General features: G+C 56.8%; 1 protein-coding gene across 1 annotated transcript; it reads right to left on the reverse strand.

Moving 5' to 3' along the window:
* Positions 1–235: 235 nt before the first annotated feature.
* Positions 236–18,565, reverse strand: LOC102164418 (vitamin D3 hydroxylase-associated protein-like). Its single transcript, XM_021096717.2, has 15 exons — positions 18,321–18,565; positions 12,322–12,435; positions 11,936–12,085; positions 11,492–11,625; positions 10,763–10,969; positions 10,143–10,183; positions 9,605–9,729; positions 8,318–8,443; positions 7,462–7,559; positions 7,036–7,135; positions 6,642–6,685; positions 5,834–5,873; positions 5,331–5,439; positions 2,722–2,867; positions 236–867 (listed from the first exon to the last, which is right to left on the reverse strand). Exons 1-15 carry the CDS (start codon positions 18,531–18,533, stop codon positions 739–741), a joined length of 1,776 nt encoding a protein of 591 aa, XP_020952376.1. The 5' UTR covers positions 18,534–18,565; the 3' UTR covers positions 236–738.
* Positions 18,566–18,997: the final 432 nt, after the last annotated feature.

The following is an 18,997-nucleotide window of genomic DNA, read 5'->3' on the forward strand; positions in this document are numbered from 1 at the left end:
CAGGTCGTGGAGGCTCTTAGGAAGTGCTGGGTGTCAAGCCAAGAAATTAGCGGCTCGTTGGCAAAGCACCGGACTGTGAGCTGGGGTCTGGGTCCCAAGAGAGGATCTGTTCTGACTCAGTTTCATTCCCTTGACCTTGCTCTATGGAATGTTCTCTAGAAAGCACTGGGAGCCACGGCGAGATCTTGGTTAGGGAAGTGCCTAGGAATCACCACTCACGTAACAGTCAAGCCTGCAGGTGCCATGGACTTTATCACATTTAGCATCCTCAACTTGTAGATGAGAAAACTGAGGTCCAGCGATGGGAAGTAACTTGCCCAGCGTCGCGCAGGTGGCAGGGCCAGGACTTGGACCTAGGTCTCCAGCCTCTCAGTTTGGGGCCCTTTTCCCTCTGCTGCTATCTGGCAGAGCATCTCTGGGACTGAGCTAGAGGAGAACAGCTTGAGGCAGAAAGCCACTGGGAAGCTACAGCCCCACCTCCCCCACCTAGACCAGCGATTATGAGGCCAGAAGGTCAAAAATGTTCATGGAGCCCTTCACCCTGCTCTCCATCTTGGGCTAATCTGGAGAGTCTGTGTATTGAGCACCCACACAGAGGGACCACACAGAAAAAAAAACACGGGTGGGCTTCCAGGAAGGGGAGAAATGAATGGGATGCGGTATTCAAGAGCAGAAAGGGACATGGAGGGCAGACTCGGATGAGGACGTAGGAAGGCCTCCAGGAGAAGAAGTGGCTTGTCACTTGGGTCCCCCCTGGTCCTTGACCAAGGTCTCCACCTCCTTCATGAACCGGAGACACAGCTCCTCTTCCCATGGCAAAGCGATGCACTGCACGGTCACCGGAAGCCCCACGGACCCGCTCACCGCCTGCAGGGAGAGACGGTCTGTGGACTCGAGAGGCTGCTTCTTGCTTACTGGCCCTCTGCCCAGCCCTCACCACCCATAGGTAGGCATTGACCCAAATCTCCCCCCCCCCAATCTATAATAAGGTGGAAACGTCCTGGATCTCAGAGTTGCAGCTTCCTCAGCACTCAGTGAAACCCGGGATAACTGCTCTGCTTTGTCTACAGTTTCTCAAAGATTAAGAGATTAACCTGCTCCCTGTGCAGAGGGCCGACTATAATGAAATATAAAGCCACGTATCCACCCAGTGTTCTCAGCCAAGGAAAGAAGAATGTGCAAATCCCTGACCCCGAGGCTGGTTATGCTTTTGCAGGGAAAGGGGAGTCTTGACCCCAAACACAGGCCCAGCGACATGGGGACTGAGCCGGAGTCCCTGACATGAAATCCAAACACACTTGCAGACATTTAAACATGTTTGCATTGCTTTACGATGATATCATATAAGTGCTTATTAGCCTTTGTCTCTGGAGCCAGGTCACCCAGCTTCAGGTCCTGGCTCCTTCCCTTCAGCCAGCTGTGTGCCTTTGGTCAAGTCCCTCAACCTGTCTGTGCTTCCATCTCCTCATCTGCAAAACCTCACGGGACGGTTATGGGACTTAATGACTTAATATATATACAGCACTTTTAAACAGCTCTTGGAACAGAGTAAGAGCTCAAGACACATTAGATAGTATCATTATTGTTATTTTCTCAGAATTCAGGTCAGCAGTTCCACTGGGTAACTCTAGCACTAAAATCAATTTTCAGAAAAAATAAGTTACTTAATGTCTGACGCAGACAAATGCATACTTTTCAGAGCCAGTCTCTCTCTTTCTCTCTCTTCCTCTCTCTCACCGAAGTCAGGGTTGTTCTTTTAGACCATGAATTAAATAGGCCCATGGAGGCGTTCCTGCGGTGGCACAAGGGATCAGCAGCATCTTGGGAGCACCAGGATGCTGCAGGTTCGATCCCTGGCCCAGCACAGTGGGTTCAAGATCCAGCGTTGCCACAGCTGCAGCTTCGGTTGCAACTGCAACTCGGATCTGATCCCTGGCCTGAGAACTCCACGTGCCAGGAAGCAGCCAAATAAATAAAAGAACAGGCCCAAGGAAATATTTCCTTTGTGAAGCCCTCTCTGAATTAGTAATAGCAGCATTTATTGAACAGTTCTTACATATAAGGCCTTATGCTAATTGCTTCACTCTTTTTCAATTTAACCTTTAGCGGCGTTCCCGTCGTGGCACAGTGGAAACGAATCCGACTAGGAACCATGAGATTGTGGGTTCGATCCCTGGCCTTGCTCAGTGGGTTAAGGATCCCGAGTTACCATGAGCTGTGGTGTAGGTTGCAGACGCAGCTCAGATCTCGAGTTGCTGTGGCTGTGGTGTAGGCTGGCAGCAACAGCTCTGATTAGACCCCCAGCCTGGGAACCTCCATATGCTGTGGGTGCAGCCCTGAAAAGCCAAAAAACAAAAACAAAAAGACAGCACAACCCCACAAGGCAGATGTTTTAATTCCCATTTCTCTAGAGAAGAAACTGAGGCCCAGAGGGGCAGGGTCCAGTTCAGTTACACAGCAAGACCCTAACCAGGTACCTTTGCCCTGTTCCACTTTCCTGGCCTCTGGGATCAACTTTCCCTGCATGAGTGTCAAAGAAACCCACTGGGGTTGCAACGTACTCCCTGACAAAGACGGAGGCTGACTCGGAGGTCAAACAGTGTGTCCCCAGGGAAGGGGTGAAGCTGCAGCCGAAGGGGTGAAGGGGAAACACTAGAAGTGACCGCCCCCACCCTACCCTCACCCACTCCAACAGGGGGAGAGGCAGAGAGGGCAACGAACCTCCTGGAAATTTTTGTCAGAACCATCGCCATAGTAGCCCCGGTAAAAGGCCAGTTCTTCCTCGTCCTGAGGCGTCACGGTGGTGACAGGCACCACACCAGCAGGGAAGTTCAGGAGGTTGTACAGGGCCAAGTAGAAAGAGCTTCCTGTAGGAAGATCCAGGTAAGGCCAGGAAATTAGCAACGCAAACGATTCCGGGTGGGAAGAGTGTGGGCGCGCGCCCCCTGGAGCCGCTTCTTGGAACTGCATCCCTCTGCTAGCGAGAGCCAGTCCCGGGCAGGAGAAGGGGGCCTCCTGCCCCACACAGTGGCGGGAGAGAACTGGGTATTCAGTGCGGGGCACTGGGCTCTGCTCTCTACGATGCTGATTCCTTGGCTCCTCTCCACGCCTGTGAGCTGGGGACTCCTACTGCCTGTGTACAGGTAGGAAACCAAGGTGGCAGGCAGGGACACAGCTGGTGGGTGACAGAAGCCTCAGCCACGCCCTCCAGTCCATGGGGCTCCCAGATCGCTGCAGTGTGCAGGACAATCCTGAGTTGAAAAGGCAGCCACTCGTGTGCAGGGCGAGAGCATCAGAGTGGCGGTGAGGTGGACAGGGAGCACTAGAGCGAAGCCAAGTGTGGGATGGGCTTTTGGGCACCCCCCGTGGGGGCACCCAGGGGATAGAATTCCAAGCTTGAGGTGGGTTTCCTTTCTGCATGGCGTCACCTCAGACCTGAACCCATGCTGGGCATGGGACGCTGCCCTGTGCTGAGACCTGTGTTTCAGGTGGGCTGGGCTGAGGACACCTTTGCAAATGACTCAGCAGAACGCATGTTAAGAGTGAATGGATATATTAAGTGAAAGAAGCCAGACCCCAATACCTTATGATTTCATTTATACGAAATTCTAGCAGAGGCAAAACTATAGTGACAGAAAGCAGACCAGGAGTTCCCTTCGTGGCGCAGTGGTTAACGAACCCAACTAGGATCCATGAGGATGCAGGTTCCATCCCTGGCCTCCCTCAGTGGATTAAGGATCCGACGTTGCCGTGAGCTGTGGTGTAGGTTTCGAACACGGCTTGGATCCCGCATTGCTATGGCTGTGGTGTAGGCCGGCAGCTATATCTCGGATTCGACCCCTAGCCTGGGGACCTCCATATGCCACGAGTGTGGCCCTAAAACAAAGCAAAAAAAAAAAAGCAGACCAATGGTTGCTGCAGGTAGGGGTGGGGTGAACTGCATCAGGCCATGAGGGAAATTTGGTGGGTGATGGAAATATTCTTTATTTTCATTATGGTGGTGGCTGTACCACTATGTACATTTGTCAAAATTCATCAAGTTACACATTGAAAGGTGGTGAATTTTACTGCAACTGAATTATATTTCAATAAAGTTCATTTAAAACATAAATGGAGGCATTCCCGTCATGGTTCAGCGGTTAGCGAACCTGACTAGCATCCATGAGGACTCGGGTTCGATCCCTGGCCTTGCTCAGTGGGTTAAGGATCCAGCATTGCTGTGAGCTGTGGTGTAGGTCACAGATGTGGCTCAGATCCCGCGTTGCTATGGTTGTGGTGTAGGCCGGAGGCTTCAGTTCCGATTGAACCCCTAGCCTGGGAACCTCCACATGCCGCGGGTGCAGCCTGAAAAAGACAAAAAGACCAAAAAATAAATAAATGAAGTAAATGGGGGAGTTCCCTGGTGGCCCGGTGGTTAAGGATTCAGCATTGTCACTACTGTGGCTCGGGTTCAATCCTTGGCCCTGGAACTTCCACATGCCTTGGGCGTGGCCAAAAAAAAAAGGTGAATGGAAACTGGGAGTGACTGCTAACGAGTCCAGCGTTACTTTTCAGGAGGATGCAAATGTTTTGGAATTAAATGGTGGTGGTAGTTGCCTGACCTTCTGAATATACTGAAAACCACTGAGTTGTACACTTTATTTTTATTTATTTTTATTTTTTTATTTTATTTATTTATTTATTTTTGTCTTTTTAGGGCCACACCTGTGGCATATGGAGATTCCCAGGCTGGGGGTCTAATCAGAGCTGTAGCTGCCGACCTGCGCCAGAGCCACAGCAACGCCAGATCTGAGCTGCGTCTGCGACCTACACCACAGTTCATGGTGACGCCGGATCCTTAACCCACTGAGCGAAGCCAGGGATCGAACCTGCAATCTCATGGTTCCTAGTCGGATTCCTTAACCACTGAGCCATGACAGGAACTCCTGAGTTGTGCACTTTAAACTGTGAATTTGTTATCTGAATTTTATCTCAGTTTAAGAAATTTTTATTTATTTATTTATTTAGTCTTTTTTTTCCTTAGGCCCACACCCGCGGCATATGGAGGTCGAATCGGAGCTGTAGCCACTGGCCTACACCACAGCCACAGCAACACCAGATCCAAGCAGTGTCTGCGACCTACACCACAGCTCACCGCAGCACTGGATCCTTAACCCACTGAGCGGGGCCAGGGATGGAACCCGAATCCTCACGGTTAATAGGTTCGTTACTGCTGAGCCACAAGAGGAACTCCCAAGACATTTGTTTTTCAAATAGTGATGAGAGACAGAGGTCGAGGCCGCAGAAGTCCTGGATTTCCTCTCCATCCCCAGGACCCAGGGCCCTCTTACTTGCTGCTTTGGCAGGATAGCCGATATAGAAGGCAGGGCCCAGAGCCGGTGCCAGCAGCACGTCCAGATCCAGGGACCGCCACTTGGCTATGAACTCTTGCTGATATTCCTGCAGGGATGGGGGTGGGCAGGAGGGGTTAAGACCGGCAAAGGTCACTGTTTGCAGGACAAAGTCAGGTGCTGGCAGACGGAGTCAGGTTAGACACCAGGAAGGAGCCCCAGGCTGTGCGATGCAGACTAAGATGGGGAAGGAGGCGGGGTGGGGCGGCAGGAATCTGGGTCTTCCCAGGGGCCAAGGTGAAGGGAGGGGCCGGGGAGTCTTAAGCTGCAGAGATTTCAAGGAGACAGACTACATCAATCTCCTTGGTCACCAAGCCTCCCCATCCAGGCACAGCTGGGCCTCCCCTGCCCGTGAGGTCAGAGATCTACCCCCTGTTGGGACACTCCTATCATCACCCAGGTATCTGCAGCCGCTATTTCCGCAGTCCCCAGGCATACGTCACCTCCACCGCTGTGTGCTGCTCCCACAGTTTCTTGGGTGTCCTGGGGAATGAGGAAGACTGAGCAGTCCAAAGTCAGCACCGGAGGACTGACCCCCTCTTATGCAAATGAGGCGTGGCACCCACGAGGCAGGGTCTGGCCTCCATGCAGACTATACATCCGCAGAGGGGCTGGGAATGACCCGGGGTCTTGTCCTCTGCTCAAAACATCTTGCCTGCCCAGTGTTCTCAAGAGGATACATCCTCTCTCGTCAAAGCCCCCCACATCAGCCACAGGGACCCACAAGCTCCCTCAAAACCACAGGTCCCTTCCCCTAAACTGTGAGGCCGCAAGGCAGCCCTCAGGCCTCCTCCAGCCCCAATTCCAACCAGTACCTCAATTCCAAGTCCAGGCCAAGCCCAAGAGCCAACCCAAGCCCAAACCAGTCTCCTCTCCCAGCCGCACTTTCACCCCAGTCCCAACCTGAACCCCAACCCCAACTCAAACCAACTCCAACCCCAGCCCCAGCTGTAAACTCGACCCCAGCCCCAACCCAACTTCAAGCCAAGCCCAACCTTTATCCCAACCTAACCCAATTCTAGCCTGCATTCAGCGCTTAACTCCAAATCAAACCCCAACAGCCCCAGTACCAGCCCCACCCAAAAGTCTAAAGGTAACCCCATGTCAGGCATAGACTGAAAACCCTAATTAGATCCCAAAGGCTCAACAGCCCCGCCCTCAGTGGACAAGGCCCCCAGCCGCGTGGCCCTCACTCAGTTCCCACGGAAACAAACCCCTGTGACCTGGACCTAAGGAGACTCAACCACTCACCCAACTCCACGTAACTCTTCCAGAAGCTGGCTGGTCAGGGGCTCCTGGAGGTGGGGACAGAGGGAGAGGCCAACTTCAGGAACCACAGGGTGACACCAGCCTGTCTGGGACGGAGGTCTAGGAAGGGCGCTGTTCCGCTCCTCCCCAAGCGCCTGAGCACCCCACTGAGCCCTGGGCCCCCTCTCGTCCCCACGCTTCTCTAAATGCCCTCCCTTCTCTGACAGCCTCACCCTGTCCCCCTCTTTCGGTTCCTCTCCCGCCAGGCCCTCTTGAGTCACTTCATTCTCTGACCCCACCCCACCCCCAGGGAGAGCCCCCCGCCTCTTTCTGAGCCCTTCTGTTCTCTGGGCCCCTCCTCCTCTAAGTCCCTCCCCTGGTCTGGGCCCAGACTCACAGTGAAGCGTAGGATCCCGGCCAAGAAGCGCTTGACCGGGTCTGGCAGGCGGAGCTGGCTGACGAGGCCCTGCATGCTGGGGTCCACGATGTCCCCCTTACTGTGGAAGCACAGACTCGTAGCGGCCACTTTCAGCCTTGCAGCCGCGACCACACCTCCCACCCCCACCCCCAGCTGCGCCTCTGCAGAAAAGAGGAGGGACGTCGGACCCTAAGAAACACTTCTCTTCCCAGCAGCACCACCCCTGCTACGTGTGCATCCGAAAGACGGGCCTGAATGGGTGACTTACCCTTAAGGTCGCACACTTAGCCAGAGGCATCCCGCCAGCTCAGGCCCGCGGTTCCCCTCCTAGCGCTCAGGCTGCCACCAGCCCCCTCCTCAGCCCCTTTTCCACCATGTCCCATCTCTGAGTCCCAACAAACGCACAGCTTCTCCAGAAGGGTGGCCCCTCCATCAGCATACAGGCCCCCGGTGAACAGGTGAATAAAGGCATACTCGATGCGGGGAACCGAGAAGGGGATGAGCTGGGGAGACAGAGCCGCGTCAGGGGCTGGAGGGCCTCCCACCCTGCCCTCTTTTTTCTCTGCAGAGCCCAGACATCCTGAAGGGTCAGCAGACACAAGCGGCATTTTTTTTTTTTTACGGCCACACCCAGGCCAGGAGTCTAGTTGGCGCTACAGCTGCCAGCCTACACCACAGCCACAGCAACACGGGATCTGAGCTGCATCTGCGACCTACACCACAGCTCACGGCAACGCGGGATCCTTAACCCACTGAGCAAGGCCAGGGATTGAACCCACGTCCTCGTGGATGCTAGTCGGGTTCATAACCCGCTGAGCCACAGTGGGAACTCCCTAGCTCATTTCATCTTCATAGCTGTCTGGTGTGGAAGCAAACTGGGGTTCACAGGGGTCAGCAATTCTCCAAGGCCCAGGATGGGCCACTGGGGGACGGAAGCTAGGGGAGGAGGGGAGGATGATTTTGAGGCCAGAGAGCCCCTTACAGCCCTTTGATGGAGGCATGAGAAACCCTGGCGGTAGTAGTTTGGGAGTGAGTCCCTGAGGGTCCACTACTGAAGGGGGTGCCTTCCTCACAGCGTGTGGGGCCCACCTTGCCTGAGAGGCCCCCATTCGGCCTCCACCTCCACCCAACAGTCTTCTCCAGGAAGCTCAGGGGAAACACAACGGTCTCAGATAAGACCTCCTTTCTCTCCACGAAGAGACCAGCCCAGCATCCTCACTGGTCCCACCGCCCCTCCCTCCTAAGGGCTAAGCAAGCCCACCTGGTGTCCCGCATCCTGGAGCAGCTTGGAGGTGAGCCTCACGGCCCTGGTCATGCTAGGAGATGGCTGTGTGAGGTTGTCTGATTCGTAGTAGCCAATTCGAAGGCGCCGGCTACTGGCGTACACCTGGGGGCACGAGGGGCTGGCTGGGGCTCTGAGGGGAGGCTGGCCAGAGGCCAAGGTGGCCTCACTCTGTCCAGGAGCTAGACTTGCAGGCTGGGACCTTGGGCCACAGCTGTCCTCACCCAGGGGAATAGGCAGGGGCATCCCAAGAGCCCCTTGGAACCTCCCTATATACTTTCCAGGCTCTAGGTCCTCTGAAGAAAGCCCTGGAAGAACGGTGAATGCATGGCAGCATGAGCGATGGGTGGACAGGAAGACAGAGGGTTGACAGCTTCAGGAATAAATGGGTGGGTTATGAGATGGCGAAGGGGTGGGTGGACAGAGGGTTGAATGGACAGACGGGCGGAAGGAAGAACGGATGGTTGGAGCTGAGGGAGCGGGCAGGCCAGCGAGTACATGAGGAGACACACGTTTCCTGACGCCCAAGAACCGTCAGAGAGGATGAGGCTGAAGGGACCAAGCGAGGCGAACAGTGATCTCAGGGTGGTTGTACGCGGATGTGTGCAGGGAGTCAAAGGAACAGACACTGGCCGAATGGTAGACGGAGACCCTACAGAGCAGGTTCTTGAGTCAGGCAGGGTGGGGTTTGAAGCCAGGTGCCAGCTGTAGGATCATCAGCAAGTCATTTCCTCACCTGTAAATGGCAGAACAACGCTCCTATTCGAGAGTGAGTGTGTGGCTGAACTACAAAGAGCCTGCACAGAGAGTCGGTACCCATAAATGTTGTTGCGTGAAGGAAGACAGAGCTGGAAGGGCCCGGAGCAATCTTCTGGTCTGGCCTCTTCCTTGTACCAATGTGGAGACGGAGGCTTAGAGAAGAGATGTGTCTTGGCCAAGGTCACCTAGAGGCCTAAACGCCTGGCTTCACTCCCTCCCGGGCTCTCGAGACCACACTCGCTGAGTCCACGGCCTGCGTGTGCTGGGTAGGTGAGGATGGAGGCCCTCTGGGGGGGGTGGGTAACATCATCCACGACCTCAGGGGGCAGAGAAGCCAAAGCAGCGGGTGTCCAGCAGGGGCGGGGCATGAGGGAACTGCCCACGTGGGCTCCCTGCTCCCTGCACCTTGGGCTGGAAGAGGTGGCCCTCGCAGGGCACCAGCACAGCAGGCAGGTCAATGAGGCATGGGGGGGCTCTCCAGGTCTGCTGCCCACCCAGTCAGCTTACCTCCTCCCTGAAGGGCAGAGGAGGCACAGTGGCGTCCAGTCGGTGCATGTTCTCACTCAGCAGCGCTCGGAGGCACAGCGCCAGGCTCTCCACGTCCTTGGCCATGGGTCCGGCCACTGTGGTCACTGCACAGAGAGGGCGGAAGAGGCAGATTCCCTGCATCCTTTCTGCTCTGAGGACCTGGCCTCGGAGGGTGGGGCCCAGGCCCCTGATCGGGGCCAAGGGAAGAGGCCCTGGGGCCATCCCTTCCCTGTCAAGGGTTGAGGATGGGTGGAGCTGGCAGCCTGGCCCTAGCCGGTGTGGCGCCTGAAGGCAGACCCTCATCTGGCAGAACATCAAGAGCCCAGTAAGAGAGGTTAAAGCTAAAGAGCAGGAAGCACCTCTCAGTGGGGCGAGAGTCAGTGGTCTAGGGAGCCACACAACCCTCTGACCAAGGGCCCACGTTCCTTGATCACTGGGGGGCCGGTCTCTCTGAGATACAGGACGAATGTCTCGGGAGAAAGGCAGGCAGGTTTGGCTTTGAATGGGGGAAGCTTACCGGATTTCTTGCCCTTGACAGCAGAGGCAACTCCAGAGTAGCTGCAAAACCCCGCCCCCCCAGAGCCCAGCTCAGCTCCTGAAGGGAAGGACTTAGGTGCCAATGAGGCTTGAGCACCCAGCCAATGCACTCCCCCAGGACCCGGCACATTTTGTTCCCTGATGCATCTCATGTACCTAGTACAGTGGTTGGCACAGAGTAAACACGCAAGAACTATTTGGCAAAGACATTAAGTGGTAGGTGAATGGTGAAACCGAAGGATAGAGACAGGGAGGATGAAGGGATGGATGGATGGATGAGCGGACGAGGGATGGACGGAGATGGCAAAGGGATGGGTGGCTGTGTGCGTAAGGGAAGCAAAGGCAGCTGGATAGATGTACAGATGAATGAACGAATGAACTGATGGAGTGAGGAATGATGGGAGATCCGTTCCACGGCCACCTGGACCAAACATGGTGAGTTTAGCTGCGGCTGAAGCAGGAGTTATTTGAAACCCTCCCACCTTCACCCACTTCCTCTAGTTCTGAGCTGAGAGGATGTGAGCTGATAGGTGGGACAGGCCCCTCTACACCCCCATCAGGGGGGTTAGCCCCCCCGACCCCCAGCCCACCAGCCAGTACCTGAGGCGGTATCCTGTGGTCCGGAGGCCACATAAACCACAAAAGCTGGCTGGAATGCGGATGCTGCCACCAGTGTCGGTACCCATGCCCAGGATGGAGCCCCCTCCTGCCAGCAGAGCTCCCTCACCCCCGGAGGAGCCCCCTGGTGTCTTCTTCAAGTTCAGAGGATTCAGAGTCTGTCCATAGATGGGGTTGCTGCAGTCAAAGCTGAGGGAAGCAGAAGCAAAGGGGCTGGGCGGGCGGGGAAGGTTTAACTGGAGAAGACCCTCGCCCACCCACAGAGAGGCCCACCTCCCTGGGAGTCACCCCCAGGGTCCGTGAGCTCCCGCCTGGGGCTGGGAACCTCGGGGTCTCCCTTGGGCTGAGGCGAGGGGCTACTGCGGCAGGACACACCAACCAAGACTCCTGAAATAAGGACCAAGGAGCCCACAGCTCTGCTCTCAGAACAGGGAAGAGCTCACGAAAACAGAAAACCACCGGGGACACGGGTGCAGGTGGAGAAGAGGGAATGAGAAGAACAATTCGAGAGAGGCTAGAAGAGAAACGGAGAAGTGACTTTGCAGAAGCTCGGGGCAGCAGGACCCTTAGGAACCATGATGGGGGGGGGTTGTAAGAGGAGGAAACCGACGCTAGGGGGCAGAAAAGATTTGCCCAAGGTCCTGGGTCCCCACTTCGCCCTCACCTAATCCTGGGCCCGGCCCCCCCACCCGGCCTGCCTGCGGCAGAGACCTGAGCAGTGTCTGGGGGATGCTGGTCTTCACGAAGGGGACGGCTCCTTGGGCCTTGAGCACTTTCACGATGACCCCGTCCTTGGCCGCCGGCTTCTCCAGGAACTGGGCCAGGCCGCACGTGGAGTCATGGCCCTGCAGGGAGGCAACCTGAGCTCCAGCCCCCAGGGCCCGGGGTAGAAGCAGACAGACTCTCCTCCCCACTGCACTCCTGCACCCATGAAGGCTCACGCCCCCTGAGACACGAGAGCTGCTCCCTTAGGAGTCCCAGTGGCGGACAAGCTCGGGGGTTAAGACATTGGGTTTGGGAGCTGGGCTGCTGGGGTCGGTTCCCAGGTGGGCCACGGTCTAACCAGATGGCCTTGAGAGAGTACCTTGCCCAAAGCCACACCCTCAGATGCTCACGTGCGTACCTGCAACGGTTCCCCGCCCCCCCGGGGCTCACCATACAGTCGTAGGGGTCCTTGAGGCTGATGGGGACCCCGTAGAGAAGGCCTCGCTCCGTCTTCTTGAGCTTCTTCAATGCCTGCAGCTGCTCCTCGCATTCCTCCAGGAAATCCGTCAGGCAGTTCACCTCGTGGTGCACCCTCAGTGCCTGAGTGACATCGAGGGAGACCAGAGAGGAGCTCAGAGGGTGACCAGGCACAAGGCACGGGGTCACCCCAGCGCCCCCCCAACCCCGACTCGGCACAGACCCGACAGATGGCTGTGGCACGCGCCCCGACTCAGGCTCGCTGCCGCACTGCGGGGCTACACCTGCCCCGCAACAACAGGTGACATCCCCCTCTCCAGCCCGAGCCCCAGGGTTGTGTCCTGTCCCCACCCCATCACCTCCTCTAAGTAGCTACAGAGGACGCTCTCCAGACTCAGCTCGTCAGCCTGCAGCTTCTGGGCCAGCTTCTCCAGCGGCAGCTCCAGGATGGGCTTAGGGTCCAGCTCTGGCTCCTGCAGAGGTGGGGGGTGGGGGGTGGACGGGCGTCAGATTGCTCCGCCCAGGCCCCTCCGCATATTCCACACATCACACCCACAATACTCCAGTGGACACAACGTGCTCATCGCATCTTCCTGTGCTCACGCTTAGCATTAAAAACAGTTTCTGGGAGTTCCCGCCGCGGCGCAGCGGAGACAAATCCAACTAGTATCCATGAGGATGTGGGTTCCATTCCTGGCCTTGCTCAGTGGGTTGATGATCTGGTGTTGCCGTGAGCTGTGGTGTAGGTCACAGATGCAGCTCGGATCTGGTGTGGCTGTGGCTGTGGCTATGGCTGCGGCGTAGGCTGGTGGCTACAGTTCTGATTAGACCCCTAGCCTGGGAACCTCCATATGCCACAGGTGCAGCCCTAAAAAGACCAAAAAAAAGAAAAAAAGAAGAAAGAAATTCAAGCAAGGATCTAAATCACCCCCAAAGTGCATGGCTCTCTCTCCATCTGTCTGTCTCCGTCGCTCTCTCCCTCCGTCGCTCTACACCTCCACGGGTGTCTTCTCTCCTAATGAACACTTCACTTGCCCCCCCCCCCCGCAAAAAAATGTCAAGCAAGGCTTTACTGGGGCTCCTGCTGCAGCAGGAGGGAGCAAAAGCTAGTAATACGTTCCCCTGTTCACTCCTCCTGCGGGGAAGAGAGGAGCTGGTTCCTTACCTGGGGTGAGGGTGGGGGTGCGTCTAGGGGTTGGGCCAGAGGGGTGGCTTAAGTGGTGTGCCCGCCCCCCTGGTGGTGCCTTGTGCAGGGTTCATGCAGCAATACCCTGTCTGCTTTTGCTCCAGAGGGTCAGAAGAGGCAGTTGGGTTTTTTGGTCTTTTTGTATCTTGTTGTCCATAACTTGTCCCAGTGGTTATTTTTAGTCCCTTGTGGTTACTTTGTATTTTGCTGCTGGAAGAGATGTCTTTCCATGTGCAGCCAAGGTCCCAGGGCCGGGTCCCAGCCCCCCATCAGCCCCAGCATATCCCAGTGTCCTCCTGCAGTCCTCCCACCTCTGCTGATCTGTTCTTGGGAAGAGCAGAGTCCAGCATGGGTGGCAGGGGAGCTCGGGAGCCAGCCTTGACGCCAGCACTGGTCAGCTGGGGAATGTGGGCCAAGCCCTTCACATCTCAGGACCAAGGCCTCCCCAGAGAAGAAAGGACCAGAAGTCCATCACAAGGCAGCCATGCAGGGGAGCACAGACAAGCCCCCCGCAACTGCTCTGAGCCCAGTCCTTCGTCGTGTGGGTCGGGAGGTGAACCAGCCCTTCAGGACTCGTGTCAGGGGCAAACGTGATAGGACAGGGACCCAGTGGTCTCCCTTTGTCCTGCACGGTTCCAGCTGAGACCCTGGTGCCCACACGTTGGAGTGTGGCCTGAGTGGGCCTTTCTTGGTCCTGGAGGGGAGGGCGGGAGACAAAGGCATTTCCCTGGGAGGCTGCGGGCTCCAAGGCTTCTTGGATCCGCCCTGGTCCTCATCTCAGGCGCCTCTGCAATTTACACTTCCCTTCCAGAAACGCTCTGCGCCCTCAACTCCCCCGGCTTCGCCCTGGCCTCCGGCAACTCCTTCTCAGACGATTCCCTCCAGGAAATGCTGGCCTCCTCTCACCCTACCTGCCCACCCTCTCTGGGACCCCACAGTGCCCAGATCTTGCTGTTTGTCCACTTCAGGCCTACCTCCCGCCAGACCTCAAACCCACGCACCCACCCACGGATTGACAGACACCCAGGACTCATGGTTGATCTCTCAGACCTGTTCTTCCTCGTGAGATTCCCAATTGATGCCACTCAGGTCACCCAAGCAGTAAACCTCGGGGTCGCCCCGGATCCCTCCCCCGCAGGCAGGCTGATGCTATCGATGCTAACACCTCAGTATGTGTAAGATGTGTCCTAGCATCGAGGACCTGCCTGAACACATCCTGGGCCTCCTACAGGTACCAGTTTGTCTTACTCCTTACAACAGCCCTAGGAGGTGAGTCATCTTATTTTCTCGTTTGACAGCAGAAGACACCGAGGTATAAAAAGCTGTTTACCCAAGGATCTGGATTCCCCTAACCAGGCCCTGTGACCGCTCTTGTATCCACCTGCAAGGCCAAGATGCCGCGCTGCGTCCTCAGACCTCCCACCCCGAGTCTTCGGACTCCTTCTCGCCTACAGCCTTTCCTGTCGCTTTTCTCAGCAGCCTCTTCACGGGCCTCCCTCTAGGCTCTAGCCTTCCCACCCAACCTCTTCACCAAGCCGGGTGATCCTTTTTAGTCCGTGTAAAGCCTAAATCTGACCACAGGGCCCCACAGAATAAAGTTGCAACACCAGTCTCCTCAGTAGGGTTTACAAGACTTTCACCATAAAGGTCTGATGTGTTCTCATATCGATACAGTTATATAACCCTTTCTGCATGGCCAGGAACCGTGTCAAGCGCTGTGCCGGCACCACGTCATTCAGTCTTCACAGAAACCCTTAGATGGGTGCTTTGGGCGGGGGATGCCCATGACATGTGGAAGTGCTAGGGCCAGGGATCAAACCCGTGCTATGGCAGTGACGACAACAAGCCCTTAACTTGCTAGGCCACCAGGGAACTCCTTGGGTGTTCCCCACTCCATTTCGCCAGTGAAGGCAAGTGGGATGCAGGTCACTCTATTGCCCAAGGACGTAAAGGTGGGCCACCTAAGCCTACGGCGGCGTGTCTACATTCTAATGGCTCCTGGGAGGGGAACTTTTCTGCTGAAGCACTGCCTGGGTGCCAGGCACCACCCTGGGCTCTCTCCCTGCCTCAGTCCTGGTGGGCCCATCTCACCAGTCTCCTCTTGCCCTGTCCCCTCTCTTATACTGCAGCCCGATCCCTCTGCTCACTGCGCCCTTTTGCTGGCTCGGTGCCTCGGCTCAGAGCTCCCGAGGCTGTTGCCACAAGGACTTCAGGAGGGCTGGACAAGGATCACCCTCGACGGGGCAGGCCTTTGGCTAGAATGCACCTCAGCAGCGACACCCACAGTGGCTAAAACATGGAAGTTGTTCTCGCTCTATTTTTTTTTTTTTTTTTTTTTTTAGGGCCACATCTGCGGATATGGAGGTTCCCAGGCTAGGGGTGGAATCGGAGTTGTAGCCGCCGGCCTACGCCAGAGCCACAGCAACACAGGACCCAAGCCACATCTGCGACTACACCACAGCTCACGGCAATGCCTGATCCCCAACCCAGTGAGCGAGGCCAGGGATCGAACCTGCATCCTCATGGGAACTCGCTGGATTCATTTCCTCTGCGCCACAATGGGAACTCCCTTAGTATATAGTTTAGAACAAAACCCCACAGCTCCATAGACACCTGGCCTTCTCCACACTCCGCTGACTCCTATTGTGGTATGAAAATCAAAGTACATAGATTTAAGGTTTTCAGTACGTTGATTTGTTACGAATATTTCCAAGGGGTTGGTAAATATGTTTAACGACATAAAATCTCTCCACCCTGGGCGAGAGACATAGAATCTTTCCACCTGAGGCGACCAGGGCCTCCGGGCCAGCAGCCTTCAGCCCGTGGCCCCTGAGAACTCTGATTCCCATGTGTTCTCCCAGGCTCTCCTTTCTCTGGGAGTGCCTTTCCCGTTCCTTCCTCCTTCTGGAAAACGCCTACACATCCTGCAGGGCTTGGATCCCACACCACCTCTCCGTGAAGCCTTCTGCACACAACCCTCTCCAGACAGAGGAGCGGCTCACCCTCCTGCCAAGTCCCACAGCTCCCTGGGCACCCGGCCTTCGCCAGCCTTGGCTGAGCTGCCTCCCCTGGCGGTCTGCACAGCTCTGTTGCCAGCACACCCCACCCAGACTGGGAGCCTCTTTAAGGCAAGTCTGGGTCAGGTGTTAGCTTCATCTGTGTAATGACTCTGTCCCTGGGATCCAGCAGAGCAAGACTCAGGAGACTCCTTTGGAAAATTTTGCTAAACAGAACTGAACCGGATTTTTTTTTTTTTTTTTAGGGCCACACCCGTGGCATATGGAGGTTCCCAGGCGGCCAGGGGTCTAGTCGGAGCTGTAGCCGCTGGCCTAGACCGCAGCCACAGCGATGCCTCTGCGACCTACATACACCACAGCAGCGTAGGATCCTTAACCCACTGGGCGAGCCAGGGATCAAGCTGCGAACTCATGGATACGAGTCAGATTCGCTTCCACTGGGCCACAACAGCAACTCCAGAATTGGATTTGTTTAACCCTTCCAAGGGTTTGACCTGTTTCAACCTCCCACCTGCCTGGGACAGAAAGCCGGTCACCGGAGGCCCTGATTGGGAAGGCGCCCGGGACAGACTGGTGTAGCTCTGTGGGAAAGATAAGAAGGTGCTGAAAGCCAAGAAGACTGCAGCCTTGAGGGAAAGCTGGAGACACGGTGGACGATCTCACCCCAAACCTTTCCACTCCTCCAGCCCATCAGACACCCGCTCCAGGGAGCCAGCCCAATAGCTGCGTGTCCCAGATGCCCACACATAAACCAACAGGATGCCCAGACACATACAGAACCACACGTCCTCACACATCAGACACACAACCACACATGTCCATGCTTTGCTGGACATTCAGACCCAAACCAGCCACACATATCTAGACGCATACCTGCCCGTGATCACACAGCACGTACACATCCAGCCAGGCACCCACCCCGAGGCGCCTCACTAAACACAAGCAGCCCGTGGCCAGACCCGCACCCAACCCGCGCACAATGAAACACCAAGAGGAGGCACGCGCAAGAAGAGCCGGGTGTTTGCAGTAAAGGAACCTAAACCCACCACCGCACACAGATGGGGCCTCCCCACGCACACAGGAACCCTCTCCATCATGCAGATCCGCCGCGGCAACCCCATTAGCCCAGGTTTCCTCCGCATCAACCAGGGAGGGGCAGCTGCTCTCTGGGGGCAGATTGATTTATCCAACTAATTAGCCCCAATTAATATTAATACACATTCTCAGGAACGGCAGCAGCTCGGGCAGGGAAGCTGCCCACTGGGGCCATCAATCACCATCCGGGGGACGGCAGAGGACACTCAGGAGCGTCGGAGCACAGGGACAGCACCTCAGGCACTACCCCAACCCCCACTCCCAGGGCTCCCAGAGGGAGTCCACCACTATCGAGCCAAGCTGGGGACCCTAGGATACCACCAGCCCACCTCTCCTTGGGCAGCTGGGGAGCCCAAGGCCCAGAAAGACGCCGTCCCATCCTGCAGGCCACAAGCAAAGCGCAGGCACGGTACCAGGTCATCTTCGTGCCTCTCCTTCCCACCCTCTCTCTGCCACCCTGGGCAGGCTTTGCTGCCATACCCACAGCTCAGTCGCTTCACGGCGGGTCCCAGCCCAGCCGTAATGACGGCCTCGGGGGCCTTGCAGTATCCCCAGCCACGCCAGCCAAGCCCCCTTTGAAAAAAACCCAGCTTCCTGGAGGACCCCATCTCCTGTGACACCCTGCCCCCCCCCATGCTTTGCATCTGTCACGTGCTTAGCAAACATTTGCCCAACGCTCACCTGGGGGAGCAGGGGGACGAGGCGCAGAATGTGTCCACCAGGTTCCTGCCCAGTGGGGTTTGGGGAGGCCTGGCCTCTTACCTCCAGTTGCCTCTATCAGTTTATTTTATTTCAGAAAAAATAGCCCGAGTGAACACCCACCCTGTTGCTGAGCCTGTGTGGGCACCAGGAGGGAGAGGAACCATCCTGCCCCGACTGTGAGGGGACCCAGACGGAGGAGGAACTGACAGCGACACCAGGAGCCAGCGTGCAGAGCTGGGGTGTAGGTTCTGCTCCCTGTCTTCTGAAGGAGATGGGGCTACAAGAGGGGCCCTGTCCCCAGGCAGGACCTGCTGCTGGGATTGAGGGCCCGGGGCCCCCAGGGTCCATGTCCACTCACCTGCTGCCGGAGACGCTGTGCCAGGGCTTCCATCCGCCGCAGGGCCTCCTCCCTGTGCTTCTGGGCCCTGGGGATCTTGCTCCGTGCTGGAGCCTGCTGCCAGAAGATCGGGGTGACCCCCAGAAAGATGGACCCCAGCAAGGCGGCCCCCAGCAGGGCCAGCAGGAGCAGCATTGCCAGGGCGTAAGACAGCAAAGCCACCCCAGGCATCATGGAGGCTGTGTGGACACACCAGCTGCCGCCTCGAAAATAGTGCCTACTTATATGTCAGCTACCAGCCAGACCACCCGCCCACGTCTCTCCTCCAAGGGGCAGGAACCACGGCCGTGGGTGTGGCAGAACCTCCTCCCGGCTGCTTCTTACCCCTACCTGGACAAAGTCTTTGTTCCTCAGGCCTTGAAGAGGAAGAGGCTTTCGTGGAAAATAGCCTGAAAAGGAGCCCAGGCCGACAGCCAAGCAGGTGACCAGGCCCTGACCCCCCACCTCCTTCATGCCCTCCTCCTCCACTCCCCCCGCCCCAGACACCAGCACTGTCGTCTGATCCGTGCTGGTTCCAGATGGGGTGGCCTCAGGGTTTCCCGCGGCTTCCAGGATGATCGCCAAGCCCCTCAGCATGGCTCCCAGACCTCACGGAGGTAGACCAAACAGCCCGTGGCTGCACAGAGCTAGCAGCTTGC

Source organism: Sus scrofa, chromosome 6 (assembly GCF_054392235.1).
Source record: "Sus scrofa isolate SSC_HxYL_T2T_F1_AM1 chromosome 6, Sscrofa_HxYL_maternal_Yorkshire_Landrace_v2.0, whole genome shotgun sequence".
In the NCBI taxonomy this organism is placed as follows: domain Eukaryota; kingdom Metazoa; phylum Chordata; class Mammalia; order Artiodactyla; family Suidae; genus Sus; species Sus scrofa.

What these genes read in the sequence shown, in the direction of transcription:
- LOC102164418 (XM_021096717.2), bottom strand. Translation starts at nt 18,533, where the DNA reads ATGATGCCTGGGGTGGCTTTGCTGTCTTACGCCCTGGCAATGCTGCTC. An exon ending in TCTGTAGCTACTTAGAGGAG is followed by an intron (nt 12,086 to 12,321) that starts GTGATGGGGTGG and finishes GATGTCACTCAG; the next exon opens with GCACTGAGGGTGCACCACGA. An exon ending in GCCACCCTTCTGGAGAAGCT is followed by an intron (nt 7,136 to 7,461) that starts GTGCGTTTGTTG and finishes GTGCTTCCACAG; the next exon opens with TAAGGGGGACATCGTGGACC.